The sequence below is a fragment of the Rhinolophus sinicus genome, chromosome 3 (assembly GCF_057876585.1).
Source record: "Rhinolophus sinicus isolate RSI-liver-muscle chromosome 3, RSI-T2T, whole genome shotgun sequence".
NCBI classification, from domain to species: Eukaryota; Metazoa; Chordata; class Mammalia; order Chiroptera; family Rhinolophidae; genus Rhinolophus; species Rhinolophus sinicus.
The window spans coordinates 81,143,504-81,159,168 of record NC_142503.1 but is presented as its reverse complement, the minus strand read 5'-3'; the positions used below and the strand labels follow the sequence as shown (position 1 = coordinate 81,159,168).

The 15,665-nt window shown below is 38.3% G+C and overlaps 1 protein-coding gene across 2 annotated transcripts in view; it reads left to right on the top strand.

Annotated features, from left to right (window-relative positions):
- DTWD2 (DTW motif tRNA-uridine aminocarboxypropyltransferase 2) overlaps positions 1–15,665 on the top strand; it is a 113,109-nt gene continuing 97,444 nt past the window's right edge. The window contains exon 1 of one of the 2 annotated variants that reach the window (XM_074328577.2): positions 1–317. In XM_074328577.2, the coding sequence (XP_074184678.2) occupies positions 103–317 (215 nt within the window). In that variant the 5' untranslated portion in view covers positions 1–102. The remainder of the gene's footprint in view (positions 318–15,665) is intronic. The other variant, XM_019746522.3, reaches the window with a different exon arrangement.

Here is a 15,665-nt window from a genome sequence, read left to right as displayed (position 1 = left end):
GCGTGTGTGCGTGGCAGCGTACGGCGCGAGCCGATTTCTGCAGCGTGTGGCGCCCCCCGGCGGCAGCGGCGACTCTATGAGAGGCGGGTTTGAGCGCCTGTCATGGAGCCGCGGAAAGAGGCCGGAACACCCAGGGACCCCGTAGCGCGGCCGCCTGCGACCTCGCGGTCTCAGACACCTAACGAGGAGGAGCGCCGGGAGGGCGGCACAGCGCCGCCGGCGGCTGTTCTGGGCGAAGAGGACGGCGCCAGTGCAGACGGGCTATGGGAGCTACCAGTGGAGCGGGCAGAGCGGAGGCCCGAGTGCAGCCGCTGCAGGTGATTGCGGGGCGGGGGGCGGGGACCGAGACCCGCGACGGCCTTCGGAGGAGGCTGCAGCGCCCCCTTCCGGGGAGGCGGCTGCTGCGGCTTCCGCCCTGGGGAGCGCTTGCTCTGGCATCTCGGCGTTTAGGGCGGTGGGTGCGCTGGTTGACCTTGGGATCACTGAAATACTTGTCACAGTTCTTTTGTAACAAGCCATTTATCCAGGTTCATGATTATTTAGCTTCCTTGCACTGAACGTGTCATGTGATTAACAGACATAAGTTCGGCTGTCAAGAAACTTAAAGGGAGCTGATGGGGAAGTAAGGCTTAATGGCAAAAATATTTGCAGTAGCTAACACTTTTATGCTTAAGTGACGTAGTCATCTCACAAATAAACAAAACATAAAATGTATTAGAGCAGAGAGAGACAATCAAAGTGGCCATTGGAATAGGTAAGATTGTATTCAGAATTCTGAATTCACTTGGAAATATTTAGCGCCTGCTGTGTGCCAGGCACTGTGCTAGCTAGGTCCTGGGAATGCAGACTTAGATAAAACAGACTTTGTCTCTGCCCTCCTTGGGGCATTTACAGGCTAATGAAGAGACAATTGATCAAACAAGCAACACCAACAACAATTAGGCTGGTGCAAAAGTAATTGCGGTTTAAAAGGTTAAAAATAATTGCAAAAACTGCAATTACTTTTGCACCTACCTAGTAACATTATTGAATACTTACAGTGTGTCCGATTGTTGAAGTGCTTTTCAAGATTACCTCATCGTGCTGGTGTACTTCAAAATTCTGAGGATCGCTTTCCCTACTTGTTGGACTCTCATGCTACTCAGATACACTATTCCCTTTACCTCCTGGGTGTTCAGAATCATTTTCCTTGCTTACTGAAGGTCTCCATCTATCACCTATCTCTGTGTGGCCCTTCCCAGTTTTAACTATTTGATAGTGCGTCTACTTCCTCACCTCGGAATCACTCTGCAATTTGTCATCAGATTCTACACTGCCCTGAAATGGCTCTCACTAAAGTCAGCAGTAATTTCCATGAGATGAAATCCAGTCTTCACTTCACTAGAACTCTTTGGCAGCATTTTGCTGTCGAATACTTACTTCTTGGAACAGTCTCTTTCTTTGGCTTCCCTTTGGTTTATCTGACTTCTCTGCCCTTGTCTTCTTTGCCTGTTGGGCTTCTTCAGGTCTTGATTCTAGATTCTCTTCTCTCCTAACTGCACATACTTCCTGTGGGTGATCTTACCAGTTTCCATGGGTAAGTTATCACCTCTACCCGAGTATCTGTAGCCCATCCCCTTCTCCTGAGCACCAGACATAGGCGTTCATTTAAGTGTGTATTGAGTGCTTTGCTAATCACTGGTAATGCAGTGGAGTCTGTGTTCATATGTAGTGTTCTGTCTGTTATTGGATACAGATAATAAACCAGTAAACAAGAAACCAAATATGTAATTACAGATTGGGGGGAGAAACAACAACAACAACAACAAAACAAAAACAACAAGAAATGTCATAAAGGAAAGGATTGGGTTGCTATGTTAGAAGATAGCAGGATGGTACCAGGAAAGATTTCTGAGAAGATAGCATTTATATTGAGATTGGAAAGATGAGGGGGATCCAGCCAGGAGAAAAAAATTTTAAGAAGGGGAATAGTACAGACTGGTTGAATGTCTTAACTACGTGAGTACTTGGAGTATCCTATCTTGAACATCTTGACTTTTTCCCAAGGATAGATTGTAAGACCTCAGAAAAACGGATCTTGAGTTTAAGGAACTTAACTATATTTTCTAAATGTCCTATGTATAGTAGTAGACACTCAGTAGAACTTTGAGGAGGATGAATGATTTGTGTCTAGAAGGGACAATATATATGGAAAGAAGGGTGTTGAATATAATTTATTTTAACTAGTTGTCTAAAGATATTAGGAGATAACATTTAAACTGCTGTGAAGGGGCCTTAATAGGATGCTGAAAGCAAAGTGTTTCAAATATAAATCCAGGACTAAATTATCACGCTAGATTTATCATGTAGTTTTCAGTCTATTCAGAACTGCTAATTATAACTACTGTATATACTTTAAAAAAATTAGTCTTCTTTGTTGAGCAAAGGTTTATAGATTTTCTAATTTGCTTTCCCCTTTCAACAGACTTTGTGTTTTAGAGCAGTTTTAGATTATAGCAAAATTGAAGTGGAAGGTACAGAGATTTCCCATACGTGCGTAGTTTGCCCCGGTTATCAACATTCCCCACCATAGTGGTACATTTGTTACAATTATGAACTACATTGACACATCATCACTCAGAGTCCATAGTTTATAATGGGGCTCACTCTTGGTGTTGTACATATTTTGAGTTTGGACAAATTTCTAATAACATAGATCCACCATTATAGTATCATATGGAGTATTTTCCTGCCCTAAAAGTCCTTTTTGCTCTGCATTTTTACCCATCATACCCCCAGCCTGATCTACTTTTTAAAAAATAAAAAATGACTTGCTGTATTTTAGCTTGTTTTCAGTTACATTTAGTTAATACTTTAGGGTTATGATTCATTCCAACATTTCTGCACTTTGCTTTATCTAGTGAAATTTTCTACCTTTTAAAAGCTCTTCTCCCACTTAATATGCGATGCATTTTATTTGTTTTAATGGGTTAGAATACAGTTGTAGAAATATGGAGACTGTTTAGGTGTTATCAAAATATAAAGTAATTGATGGCTCTGTGTATTTTATTTCATTAGGCTGTTAGGGTTTTGTTAGTTACCTGGGTGAACTTCTTTACGTTTATGCTTACAATAGTTTTAAAAACTAAAAATCATCCTTAGATTTGAGCGGTCATTTAAGTCACAATTATTTGGCCATTTACTTAAAACAGTATTCATTTTTGTAAACACATTACTATGATTGTCACAGCCCGTGGAGTTCCAAAAATTGGTTTTGTTTAGGAAGTGCAGAGTTAATTTAACTTCTCATCACAGCCTTTCTCTTTAGAAAAACAGCAAATGAGGTGTGATAAAAAAATACGGTGAATGTTTAAAAAATTATTACAGTAAAAGACACATTGCCATTAATCCCCCTCAAAATACTCCCCCTTTCTTCAAATACACTTATTCCGTTGTTCTTGCCACTTTCTGAAGCAGTTCTGGAAGTCCTCTTTCGTGAGTGTGTTTAGTTGCACTGTCGTAGCTGCATCGATGTCCTGAATCATTTTGACTTTGGGGAAGAGCAAGAAGTTGCACAGTGCCAGATCCGGTGAATAAGGTAGATGACAACACACCATAATGTTTTTATTTGACAGAAATTGTGTACCAGAAACGATGTGTGACAGGGAGCGTTATCATGATGGAGGATGATTTACGGCACACTTTAAAACACACCTTCTCTCAACCGTAGCTCACACCCGACTGACTGCGCCGAACAAGTTGAAACCTGTCACCCACTGTTACTAAGGTTTGATGCACCACTTCCCATATTGAAGATCCCTGCCTTTCCGCTGGATGGTGCATGGCAGTAGCATTCACTGTATTTTCTGATCACACCTCGTGTCTTAAACATGAATGGAATGTTCTTTAAAAGATCCCAAATTAATTTGCTATTGCAAGATACAGATTTTATAAAAAGTATGTTCCTGTTAGAGGGAACACCATGTGCAGTAGTATAGTGTATAGAATGTGATGTATTTGGAGAGCTAGGCAGAAAGGAGGTGAGAGATGAGGCTGCAGAAATTACTGGTGGTTGCATTTCAGAAGGGCCAGATGATCTTTGTTAGGGAGTTTGAGCCTAATGCACTAGAACCCAATGAACCTGGCCACTGAAGTATTTTTACGAATATATTTGAATGGTGGTGACAAGTTTGACTTCTGTAGGTGCCTTTTAGCTATTATAGTTTACTCTCTATTTTATTTTTTAAAAATGCAAACCGGATGGTAATACAGTAGTAAAAAGCTTGACTAAGAAGAGTTAGGGCCTCATTCTAGTAAAGGTGCTAGACATCTTAATTATGCTTTTATATTTTCTGTGGATATTTCTAGCCACAGAAATATCCTGAGTGCAAGAGGTAGAAGCTACCTGCAAATCATTGGTCATAAGACTAATGGAATAGTGTCTAAATACAGTGTTGTTTTGTTTGTTTTGTTTTGTTTTAATCTGTCTGAGGGAGGGAAACAGCAGGGAGAGCTTGCACACAAACTGACTCAGCTAGACCCTGAGACAGAAATTTTCTCTCCAGTGCCTTCTTCCCCCAAACTGGAGTTGTAAGGATTATAATAAACCACACCAATGTATTTAGCACCCATTTATTAAGCAGTGGCCATCTGCAGCTTACCACCAGGCCTAGGTATTTTATATATGACATTTCTCATAACAGCATTCTAGAGTTGATGACATTGTTAAATGATGAGGAGGTAGAGGTAACAAGCAAGTAGCAGAATTGGGTTTCTAGTTGCAGTCCACTTGGCTTCCGGCTCATGCAAGCACTTGACCTTGCTCAACACTCGCTGAAGAAAACTTATGATTTTGTTTGCAGAGTACTTGTAGTCACCAGTTGAAGTAGAGCCACTAAGGCTGCAAGAGTAGCTCTGATTTTCATACTTTTTAAGTTGAAGTATATTTACTTCAAGCTTAGTAACCAGTTGCCTGAACTTTAATGTTCTCTAGCTCCTTTTTTAAAACAATTGATATAATTGACATATAACTATGTAAGTTTAAGGTATACAACGTGTTGCTTTGATGTATCAATATATTGCAATGTGATTACCATTGGTAGTGTTAGCTGTCTTCACATAATTATCAATTTGATTTGTAAAATTTTTTATTAAATTTATTGGGTGACATTGGTTAGTAAAATTATATAGGTTTCAAGTGTACATTTCTATAATGCATCATCTATATATTGCATTGTGTGTTCAACACCCAGAGTCAGTTCTGCTTCCATCACCATGTATTTGATCCCCTTTACCCTCACCTACCATCCCCCTCCCCTCTTGCCCTCTGGTAACCACTAAACTGTTGTTTGTGTTTATGAGTTTTTGTTTCTTTGTTTCTTTGTTGCTTTTAGTTTTATATTCCGCATATGAGTGAAGTCATGTGAGTCTTGACTTTTTCTGTCTGACTTATTTTGCTTAGTATTATGATCTTAAGATCCATCCATGTTGTCACAAATGGCAGAGTTTCATCTTTTCTTATGGCTAAGTAATATTCCATTGTACACATGTACCCCATCTTCTTTATCCAGTCATCTATCAAAGGACACTTTGGTTGTTTTTATGTTTTGGCCACTGTGAAAAATGCTGCAATGAACGTAGGGGTACATATATCTTTACTAACAGTGTTTTCAGATTTTTGGGGTAGGTACACAGAAGAGGCGTTGTTGGGTCTTATGGTAATTCTATTCTTAATTTTTTGAGGAACCTTCATACTGTTTTCCAGAGTGGCTATACCAATTTACATCCCCACTAGCAATGTATGAGGGTTCCTTTTTCCCCACAACTCCTCCAATACTTGTTATTGTTTGTCTTAATGATAACCATTCTAACATGTGTGAGGTGATATCTCATTGTGGGTTTTTTTTTTTTTTTTCCATGTTAATTAATTTTATTAATGAAAATCCATTCAGTATATCTACTGTGGAACAATATTCTTTTTTTTTTCTTTCAAATTTATTTATTTGTTTTTTAATTAGTTTCAGGTGCACAAGACAAAGCAAAACTTAGACGTTTATCATTTATATCCCTCACACTGTGTTAACCCCCCTGCCCCCATCCACTATCCCTCTGTACGTTCCCCAAATTAATTTTCAAACCCCCATGACCATCTTGTGGTTACCGACTATTTTTCAAAACCTCTCACCTTCCCCTTATCCCCACCCCCCCGCCCCTCTAGCAACCCTCTGTTTTTCCTCCATGTTTCCAAAACTGTCTCTGATTAGTTCATTCACTTATTCTTTTCTTTAGATTCCGCATATAAGTGAAATCATATGGTATTTGTCTTTCTCTTTCTGACTTATTTCACTTAACATAATGTTCTCTAGGTCCATCCATGTTGTTGCAAATGATAAGATTTCTTTCTTCTTTATGGCTGCGTAATACTCCATTGTATACATATACCACAGTTTCTTAATCCACTCATCTACTGATGGGCATTTCGGTTGTTTCCATGTCTTGGCTATTGTGTATAGTGCTGCAATAAACATAGGAGTGCATAAAGATTTTTGAATTGGAGTTTTGGATTTCTCCGGATAGATACCTAGGAGTGGGATTGCTGGATCATAAGGTAGTTCCATTTTCAGATTTTTGAGATACCTCCAAACTGTTTTCCATAGTGGCTGCACCAATCTGTATTCCCACCAACAGTGCACCAGCGTTCCCTTTTCTCCACATCCACGCCAGCACTTGTTATTTGTTGATTTATTGATGATAGCCATCCTGACTGGGGTGAGGTGGTATCTCATTGTGGTTTTTATTTGCATTTCTCTGATGGTTAGTGAGGTTGAACATTTCTTCATATGTCTGTTTGCCATCTGTGTGTCCTTTTTAGAAAAATGTCTCTTCATGTCCTCTGCCCATTTTTTAATTGGGTTGTTTGTTTTTTTGGAGTTGAGTTGAGTGAGTTTTTTATAAATTTGTGATATTAACCCCTTATCAGATATATCATTGGCAAATATCTTTTCCCAATCAGTAGGATCCCTTTTTGTTTTATTGATGGTTTCCTTTGCTGTGAAAAAGCTTTTTAGTTTGATGTAATCCCACATGTTTATTTTTTCTCTTATTTCCCTCGCGCGAGGGGATATATCAGTAAAAATCTTACTCCGGGTAATGTCTGTGAAGTTTCTTCCTATATTTTCTTCTAGGAATTTTATGGTTTCAGATCTTACATTTAAATCTTTAAGCCATTTTGAATTTATTTTTGTATGTGGTGTAAGGAGGTGATCCAGCTTCATCTTTTTGCATGTGTCTGTCCAAGTTTCCCAGCACCATTTATTGAATAGACTGTCTTTACCCCAGCGTACATTCTTGCTTCCATTGTCATAGATTAAATGGCCATATAGGCATGGATTTATTTCTGGACTCTCTATTCTGTTCCATTGATCTATGGGTCTGTTTTTATGCCAGTACCATGCTGTTTTGATTACTGTAGCCTTGTAGTATAATTTGAAGTCAGGTATTGTTATACCTCCCACTTTGTTCTTATTTCTCAAGATTGTTGAAGATATCCGGGGTCTTTTGTTATCCCATATAAATTTTAGGATTATATGTTCTATTTCTGTGAAAAATGTCGTTGGTAGTTTGATAGGAATTGCGTTGAACATATATATTGCCTTAGGCAGTATGGACATTTTAACTATATTAATTCTTCCTATCCATGAACATGGTATGTGTTTCCATCTATTTGTATCTTCTTTCATTTCTTTCTTCAGTGTCTTATAATTTTCTGAGTACAGATCTTTTACTTCTTTGGTTAAATTTATTCCCAGGTATTTTATAGTCTTTGGAGCAATTGTAAATGGAATTGCTGTTTAAATTTCTCCTTCTGATGTTTTATTATTGGTATATACAAATGCAACTGATTTCTGAATATTAATTTTGTATCCTGCTACTTTACTAAATTCATCTATCAGCTCTAATAGTTTCTTGGTGGAGTCTTTAGGGTTCTCTAAATATAGTATCATATCATCTGCATATAATGACAGTTTTACTTCCTCCTTACCGATTTGGATGCCTTTTATTTCTTTTTCTTGTCTGATTGCTGTGGCTAGAACTTCCAGCACTATGTTGAATAGAAGTGGAGAAAGTGGGCAACCTTGCCTTGTTCCTGATTTTAAGGGGAATGGTTTTAGTTTTTCCCCATTGAGTATGATGTTAGCTGTGGGTCTATCATATATGGCCTTTATTATGTTGAGATATGATCCCTCTATTCCCACTTTCTTAAGGGTTTTTAATCATGAATGGCTGCTGAATTTTATCAAATGCTTTTTCTGCATCAATTGATATGATCATATGATTTTTATTTTTCATTTTGTTAATGTGTATCACATTAATTGATTTGCGGATGTTGAACCACCCTTGCATACCAGGGATGAATCCCACTTGATCATGGTGTATAATCTTTTTAATATATTGCTGAACTCTGTTCGCTAGTATTTTGTTGAGGATTTTTGCATCTATGTTCATTAGCGATATCGGCCTGTAGTTTTCTTTTTTTGTGGTGTCTTTGTCTGATTTTGGGATCAGGGTGATAGTGGCTTCGTAAAAAGTGTTTGGGAGTCTTCCCTCCCTCTGGATTTTTTGGAAGAGTTTGGGGAGAATAGGTGACAATTCTTTTTTGAACGTTCTGTAAAATTCACCTGTAAAGCCATCTGGTCCAGGGCTTTTGTTTGTTGGGAGATTGTTGATTACTGCTTCAATTTCCTTGGTGGTAATCAGTCTATTCAGGTTTTCTGTCTCCTCTTGAGTTAGCCTTGGAAGGTTGTATGCATCTAGGAAATTGTCCATTTCTTCCAGGTTGTCAAATTTGTTGGCATACAGTTGCTCATAGTAATTTCTTAGGATTTTTTGTATCTCTGCGGTGTCTGTTGTCACTTCTCCTCTTTCATTACTGATTTTATTAATTTGGGTCCTCTCGCTCTTTTTTTAAATGAGTCTGGCTAAAGGTTTGTCAATTTTGTTTATCTTCTCTAAGAACCAACTCTTGGATTCATTGATCTTTTTCATTGTGGTTTTGATTTGTATTTCCCTAATAGCTAGTGGAGTTGAGCATTTTTTCATGTATCTGTAGGCTGTTTGTCTTCTTGGGAGAAGTGTCTGTTCAGGTCCTCTGCCCATTTTTTAACTGCATTGTTTGTTTTTTGTTGTTGTTGAGTTGTATGAGTTCTTTATATATTTTGGATATTAGCCACTTATCGGAGGTGTTGTTTGCAAATACCATCTCCCATTTGGTTGGTTGCCTGTTTGTTTTGTCAATGGTTTCTTTTTTCTGTGAAGAAGCTTTTTAGTTTGATATAGTCCCATTTATTTATTTTAGCTTTTACTTCCCTTGCCCTTGAGGTCAAATTCATAAAATCCTCTTTGAACCCAAGGTCCATAAGTTTAGTACCTATGCTTTCTTTGGTGCAGTTTATTGTTTCAGGTCTTATTTTTAGGTGTTTGACCCATTTTGAGTTACTTTTGGTAAATGGTGAAAGTAGCAGTCTAGTTCCTTTCTTTTGCACGTGGCTTTCCAATTTTCCCACTACCATTTATTGAAGAGGCTTTCTTTTATCCGTTGTATGTTTTTGGCTCCTTTGTCGGAAATTATCTGCCAATATATATGTAGACTTATTTCTGGGTTCTCAGTTCTGTTCCATTGGTGTCTGTTTCTTTGCCATACCATGCTATTTTGATTTTTGTTGCTTTTTAGTATAATTTGAAGCCAGGGAGTGTGACTTAGCTGAGGGTTTTTGCATACGACCTTTATTATGTTGAAGTACTTTCCTTCTATACCCATTTTATTAAGTGTTTTAATCACAAGTGGATGTTGTCTCTTGTCAGATGCTTTTTCTGCATCTATTGATATGATCATATGATATTTTATTTTGTGTGGTGTATCACATTTATCGATTTGTGTTTGTGGAACCATCCTTGTGCCCCTAGAATGAATCACACTTGATTGTGATGTGTTATCTTTTTAATGTATTGTGCTATTTGATTTGCTAGTATTTGGTTAGGATTTTTGCATCTGCATTCATCAGAGATACTGTTCTCTAGCTTTCTTTTTCTGTATTATCCTTACCATGTTTTGGTATCAGGGTAACAGCCTCATAAAATGAGTTAGTAAGTGTTGCCTCTTTTTTAATTTTTTGGGAGGGTCTGTGTTGGATAGGTATTAAAATATCTTTGATTGTTTGGTAGAATTCACTACTGTGTTTCCCCGAAAATAAGACCTAGCCGTATAATCAGCTCTAATGCGTTCTTTTGGAGCAAAAATTAATAAAAGACTGGTATTATATTATATTACCAGGTCTTATATAAGACCTGGTCTTATATTATGTAAGACCTGGTCTTCTATTATAGTAAAATAAGACTGGGTGTTATATTTTTGCTGCAAAAGATGCATTAGAGCTGATTATCTGGCTAGGTCTTATTTTCAGGGAAACATGGTAGTGTTTGGTCAGAACTTTTGCTTTTGGGGAGGTTTTGGATGATTGTTTCAATTTCCTTACTGTTGATCGGATTATTTAGATTTCGTAATTCTTCGTGATTCCACCTAGGAAGGTTACATATTGCTAAGAACATGTCCATTTCTTCTAGGTTATTGAATTTGGTGGCATATAGTATTCTTGTATGATCCTTTGTGTTCATAGTAGTCTTGTATGATCCTTTGTATTTCTGTGCTGTCATGACTGTGCTATCTTTGTCATTTCTGATTTTGTTTATTTGTGTCTTTTCTCTTTTTTCCTTAGTGAGCTTAGCCAGGGGATGGTCAATTTCATGAACCTTTTCAAAGACCCAGCTCTTTGTTGCATTAATTTTTCATATTGTCTTTTTTGTTCTGTATTTCATTTAATTCTGCTCTAATTTTTATTATTTTCTTCCTTTTGCTGACTTTGGGTTTCATTTGTTCTTCTTTTTCTAGTTCTTCATGATGTAGTTAGGTTGTTAGGATTTTCCTTTTTCCTTGGGATAAGCATGTAATGATATAAATTTCCCATTTAATACTGCTTCATAAAAATGGCGGTGTGAGGTGAGCCTCTTGAAATCTCCCCTGGAATTTCCAACAAATTGAACAACTGTAACTCCACAAAAGACTCCCTACAGAGCAGACAGGCAAGACTAAGAGGCCCACTACAGAAATAACCTAAAGGTGAGCAAAGTGCACCAGCGGGGGTTGGGGGGGTTGTGGGGGGGAGGGGAGGAGGGAAGGGAGAAGTGCAGAGATGGAGCTGGGCGGACATAGGACACAGACCTAGCTCGGTGCTCCAAGCTCGCTGCATCCCGGAACTACCGCAGCTGCAGGAGAGGGAAGAACTCGGACCGTTAGGGCTCCGCTAATTGCCCACAGGGCTGAGAGGACAGCATGTAACACGGCTGAACCCAACGCTCATGGCTAAGACCTCGGAGCAAACACTGAGGGAAGAAGGCTGAGAATGGTGGTTTAAGCCCTCACTGCCGAGCAGAGAACAGAAGCCTTAGGCACTGAGACTAGCCACACCCTCCCTACCCTCCCAGAGCTCGCCCCGCCCCCACCTGCCCGGTGCTAGAAGCTGAACAGTAGCAGTGTCAGATCAAAAGAACGGAATACTTGCTGTTTTGAGAACTGTGGACCACAGACACAGATTCGCAGCCCAACTAGTTCCGGCAAAGGAGAGGGAGCTATGGAAGCAGGACTGGCTGTAGTGGTGGTCCTTGCCATTGCTCTGGACCATCTCTCACAATTCACCCTGCCCCTGGTCCTACCTATCTGGGCGGATCACTGCAGGAGTAAACAGAACTGCTGAAACATACGGGCTCTGAATCTGGTGGAGGAAGAGCTTTGGAACTTCAAAAGCTCCCCGCATCCCCACACGGACGTGGCGCCCAATGACCCAGGTGAACTGTTAACAGGAGAAGCCTGCCTTCCAGGGAATACCCCCATTGTGTGAGAAGCTGAAATAGTTCAGAGAAAACAATGCTACAGTGTGAGAGAGAAAAAAAAGGCTGCAGTCGGAGAGGAAATAAAACATTCTACCAACACGTACTGGAAAATAAAAGAAATACCTCTTCCTATCAACCTGTTGCAGAACCCACTCCTGTAGATGTCTAGGAAGAGAAATAATACATCATTAATTGCCATGAATAACCAAGGCAACAAGACAGCTCAGAAAGAACGTGAAAAGTCTCTAGAAAATGAACTTAAAGATATGGAAATATGGGACTTAAATGACAGAGAATTCAAGATTGCAGTTCTGAAAAAACTCAACGAGATGCAAGAAAACGCAGACAGGCAGTTTAATGAACTCAGAAACACAATCAGAGAACAACATGAATATTTTACCAAAGATTGAAATTTTAAAAAAGAACCAAATAGATTTCTGGAGATTAAGAACTTAATAGAAGAAATGAAGAATGAAATAGCCAGTTTAGGTAGTAGAGTTGACCAGATGGAGGAAAGAATCAGTAACATTGAAGATAGAAACCTGGAAATGACATGGTGGGAAGAAGAAAGGGACTTGAGACTTGAAAGAAATGAAAGAATTCTACAACAACTTTCTGACTCCATCAGAAAGAGCAATATAAGAATAATGGGCATACCAGAAGGAGAAGAAAGAGACAAGGGAACAGAGAGTATATTCAAACAGTCGATGAGAACTTCCCAAACTTGTGGACAGAACTGGATCTCGACTCCAAGAAGCAAATAGAACACCTAATTACCTCAATCCCAAAAGGCCTTCTCCAAGGCACATTGTATTGAAGCTGTCAAAAATCAATGACAAAGAAAGAATCCTCAAGGCAGCCAGGGAAAAGAAGACAGCAACCTACGAAGGAAAACCCATTAGAATATCATTAGGTTTTTCAGCAGAAACTCTACAAGCCAGGAGGGAGTGGAGCCATATATTCAAACTATTGAAAGAGAGAAATATATGAGCCAAGAATAATATATCCAGCAAAGATATCCTTTAGATATGAAGGAGGAATAAAGACCTCTCCAGACATACAGAAGCTGAGGGAATTTTCTAATACACGGCCTGCACTACAAGAAATACTAAAAGAGGCTATTCAATCACCATCAACAGGGACAATTTGTGGCAGCCAAAACATAAAAAGGAAAAGGAGGAGAGTAAAGGCCTGAACCGGAATATGGGAATGGAGAAAGTAAGCATGCTGAAGAAAATGGAATACTCCAATATCAAACTTTCTTTTGCATAAACTTAATGGTAACCACTCAAAAAAAAAATTCAGAACTGAAATACATACTGAAATATAAAAGCAGAAACAGAGAAAAATCATAGACTACTACCACACAGAAATAATGGACAACAACAAAAATGCAAAGAAAAAATGGAGACACAGTCTTACCAGAAAACTACATATAGAATGATAGGAAATACATATCAATAATCATCCTAAATGTAAATGGACTGAACTCACCAATAAAAAGGCACAGAGTAGCAGATTGGATCAAAAAACTAAACCCAACCATGTGCTGTCTCCAAGAGACACATCTCAGCTACAAGGACAAGCATAGACTCAAAATGAAAGCGTGGAAATTGACATGCCAGGCAAGTGGTATCCAGAGAAAATCAGGTGTACCCATACGGATATCAGATGAAACAGACTTCAGGGTGAAAAAGGTAACAAGAGACAAAGATGGACATTTCATAATGGTAAAGGGGACTATACAACAAGAAAACATAACAGTCATCAATATTTATGCCCCCAATCAGGGAGCCCTGAAATATACCAAGCAACTACTAACAGAACTAAAGGGAGAAATTGACCAAAACACAATTATAGTAGGGGACTTAAATACATCATTGACAACTATGGATAGGTCATCCAAAAAAGAAACTAAATAATGAAATAGCAGCCCTAAAGACACATTAGAGAAAATGGATATAATTGACATTTATAGAGCACTTCATCCTAAAAAATCAGACTATACATTTTTTTCTAGTGTACATGGAACATTCTCAAGGATAGACCATATATGGGGACATAAAACTAGCCTCACTAAGTTTAAGAACATTGAAATCATACCAAGCATATTCTCTGATTATAAGGCTTTGAAAGTGGATATCAACTGCAAAAAGAAAGCAGGAAAAGTCACAAATACATAGAGATTAAATAACATACTTTAAAAGAACGACCGGGTCAAGAAGAAATTAGAGGAGATATCAAAAGATACATAGAAATAAATGAGAATGAAAATACGTCCTTCCAAAATTTTTGGGATGCAGTGAAAACAGTTTTAAGAGGGAAATTTTCATCATTACAGGCCTATGTCAAGAAACAAGAAAAATCCCAAATAAGTAACCTCACATTACACCTTAAAGAACTAGAAAAAGAAGAACAAATGAAACCCAAGGTCAGCAGAAGAAAGGAAATAGTAAAAATCGGAGCAGAACTAAATGAAATAGAGAACAAAAAGACAACAGAAAAAATTAATGTGACAAAGAGCTTGTTCTTTGAAAAGATTAACAAAATTGACAAATCCTTGGCTAGATCACTAAGATAAAAAGAGAGAAGACACTAATAAACAAAATCAGAAATGAAAAAGGGGAAGTTATCACGGACACCACAGAAACACAAAGGATCATTCAAGAATACTATGAAGGACTATATGCCACCAAATTCAATAACCTAGAAGAAATGGACAAGTTCTTAGAAACATATAGCCTTCCTAGGCTGAACTATGAAGAACTGGAAAATCTAAACAGACCGATGACCAGTAACGAAATTGAATCAGTCATCCAAAACCTTCCCAAAAGCAAAAGTCCGGAACCAGATGGCTTCACTAGTGAATTCTGCCAAACTTTCAAAGAGGATCTAATACCAATCCTGCTCAAACTCTTCCAAAAAATTGAAGAAGAGACAGTACTCCCTAACTCATTTTGTGAGGCCAACAGTATTACCCTGATACCAAAACCTGGCAAGGAGAACACAAAAAGAGAACTGCAGACCAATATCTCTGACGAATACAGATGCAAAAATCCTAAACAAAATTCTAGCAAATCGAATGCAGGAATACATTAAAAAGATTATTCATCACGACCAAGTGGGGTTTATCCCAGGGGCACAAGGATGGTTTAACATATGCAAATCCATCATTGTGATACATCACATAAACAAAGGACAAAAATCATGTGATTATATCGATGCAGAACAAGCATTTGACAAGATACAACATCCATTTATGATTAAAACACTTAATAAAATAGGTATAGAAGGAAAGTACCTTGACATAATAAAGGCCATGTATGACAGACCCTCAGCTAATCTCATAATTAACGATGAAAAACTGAAGCCCTTTGCTCTACGTTCAGGAACACAACAGGGCTGTCCCCTATCACCTCTGCTTTTCAACATAATGTTGGAAGTCCTCGCCAGAGTAATCAGGCAAGAGAAATAAATAAAAGGAATCCAAATTGGGAATGAAGAAGTTAAATTGTCATGTGCACTAAAACATAACATATAGGATAAAAAAAATAAAAACATTAAAAAAAAAAGAGAGAGATGATGACAGTTTGCCACTGCAACTCAGAAATGAACTCGCAGCATAAATGGGGATAATTTGTTACAACAAAAACATAAAAGGGGAGAGGTAAAGGCCTGAATTTGCAAAGGGGAATGGAGATAAGATACACTGAAGAAAAAGGAGTACTGTATTTATGAAACTT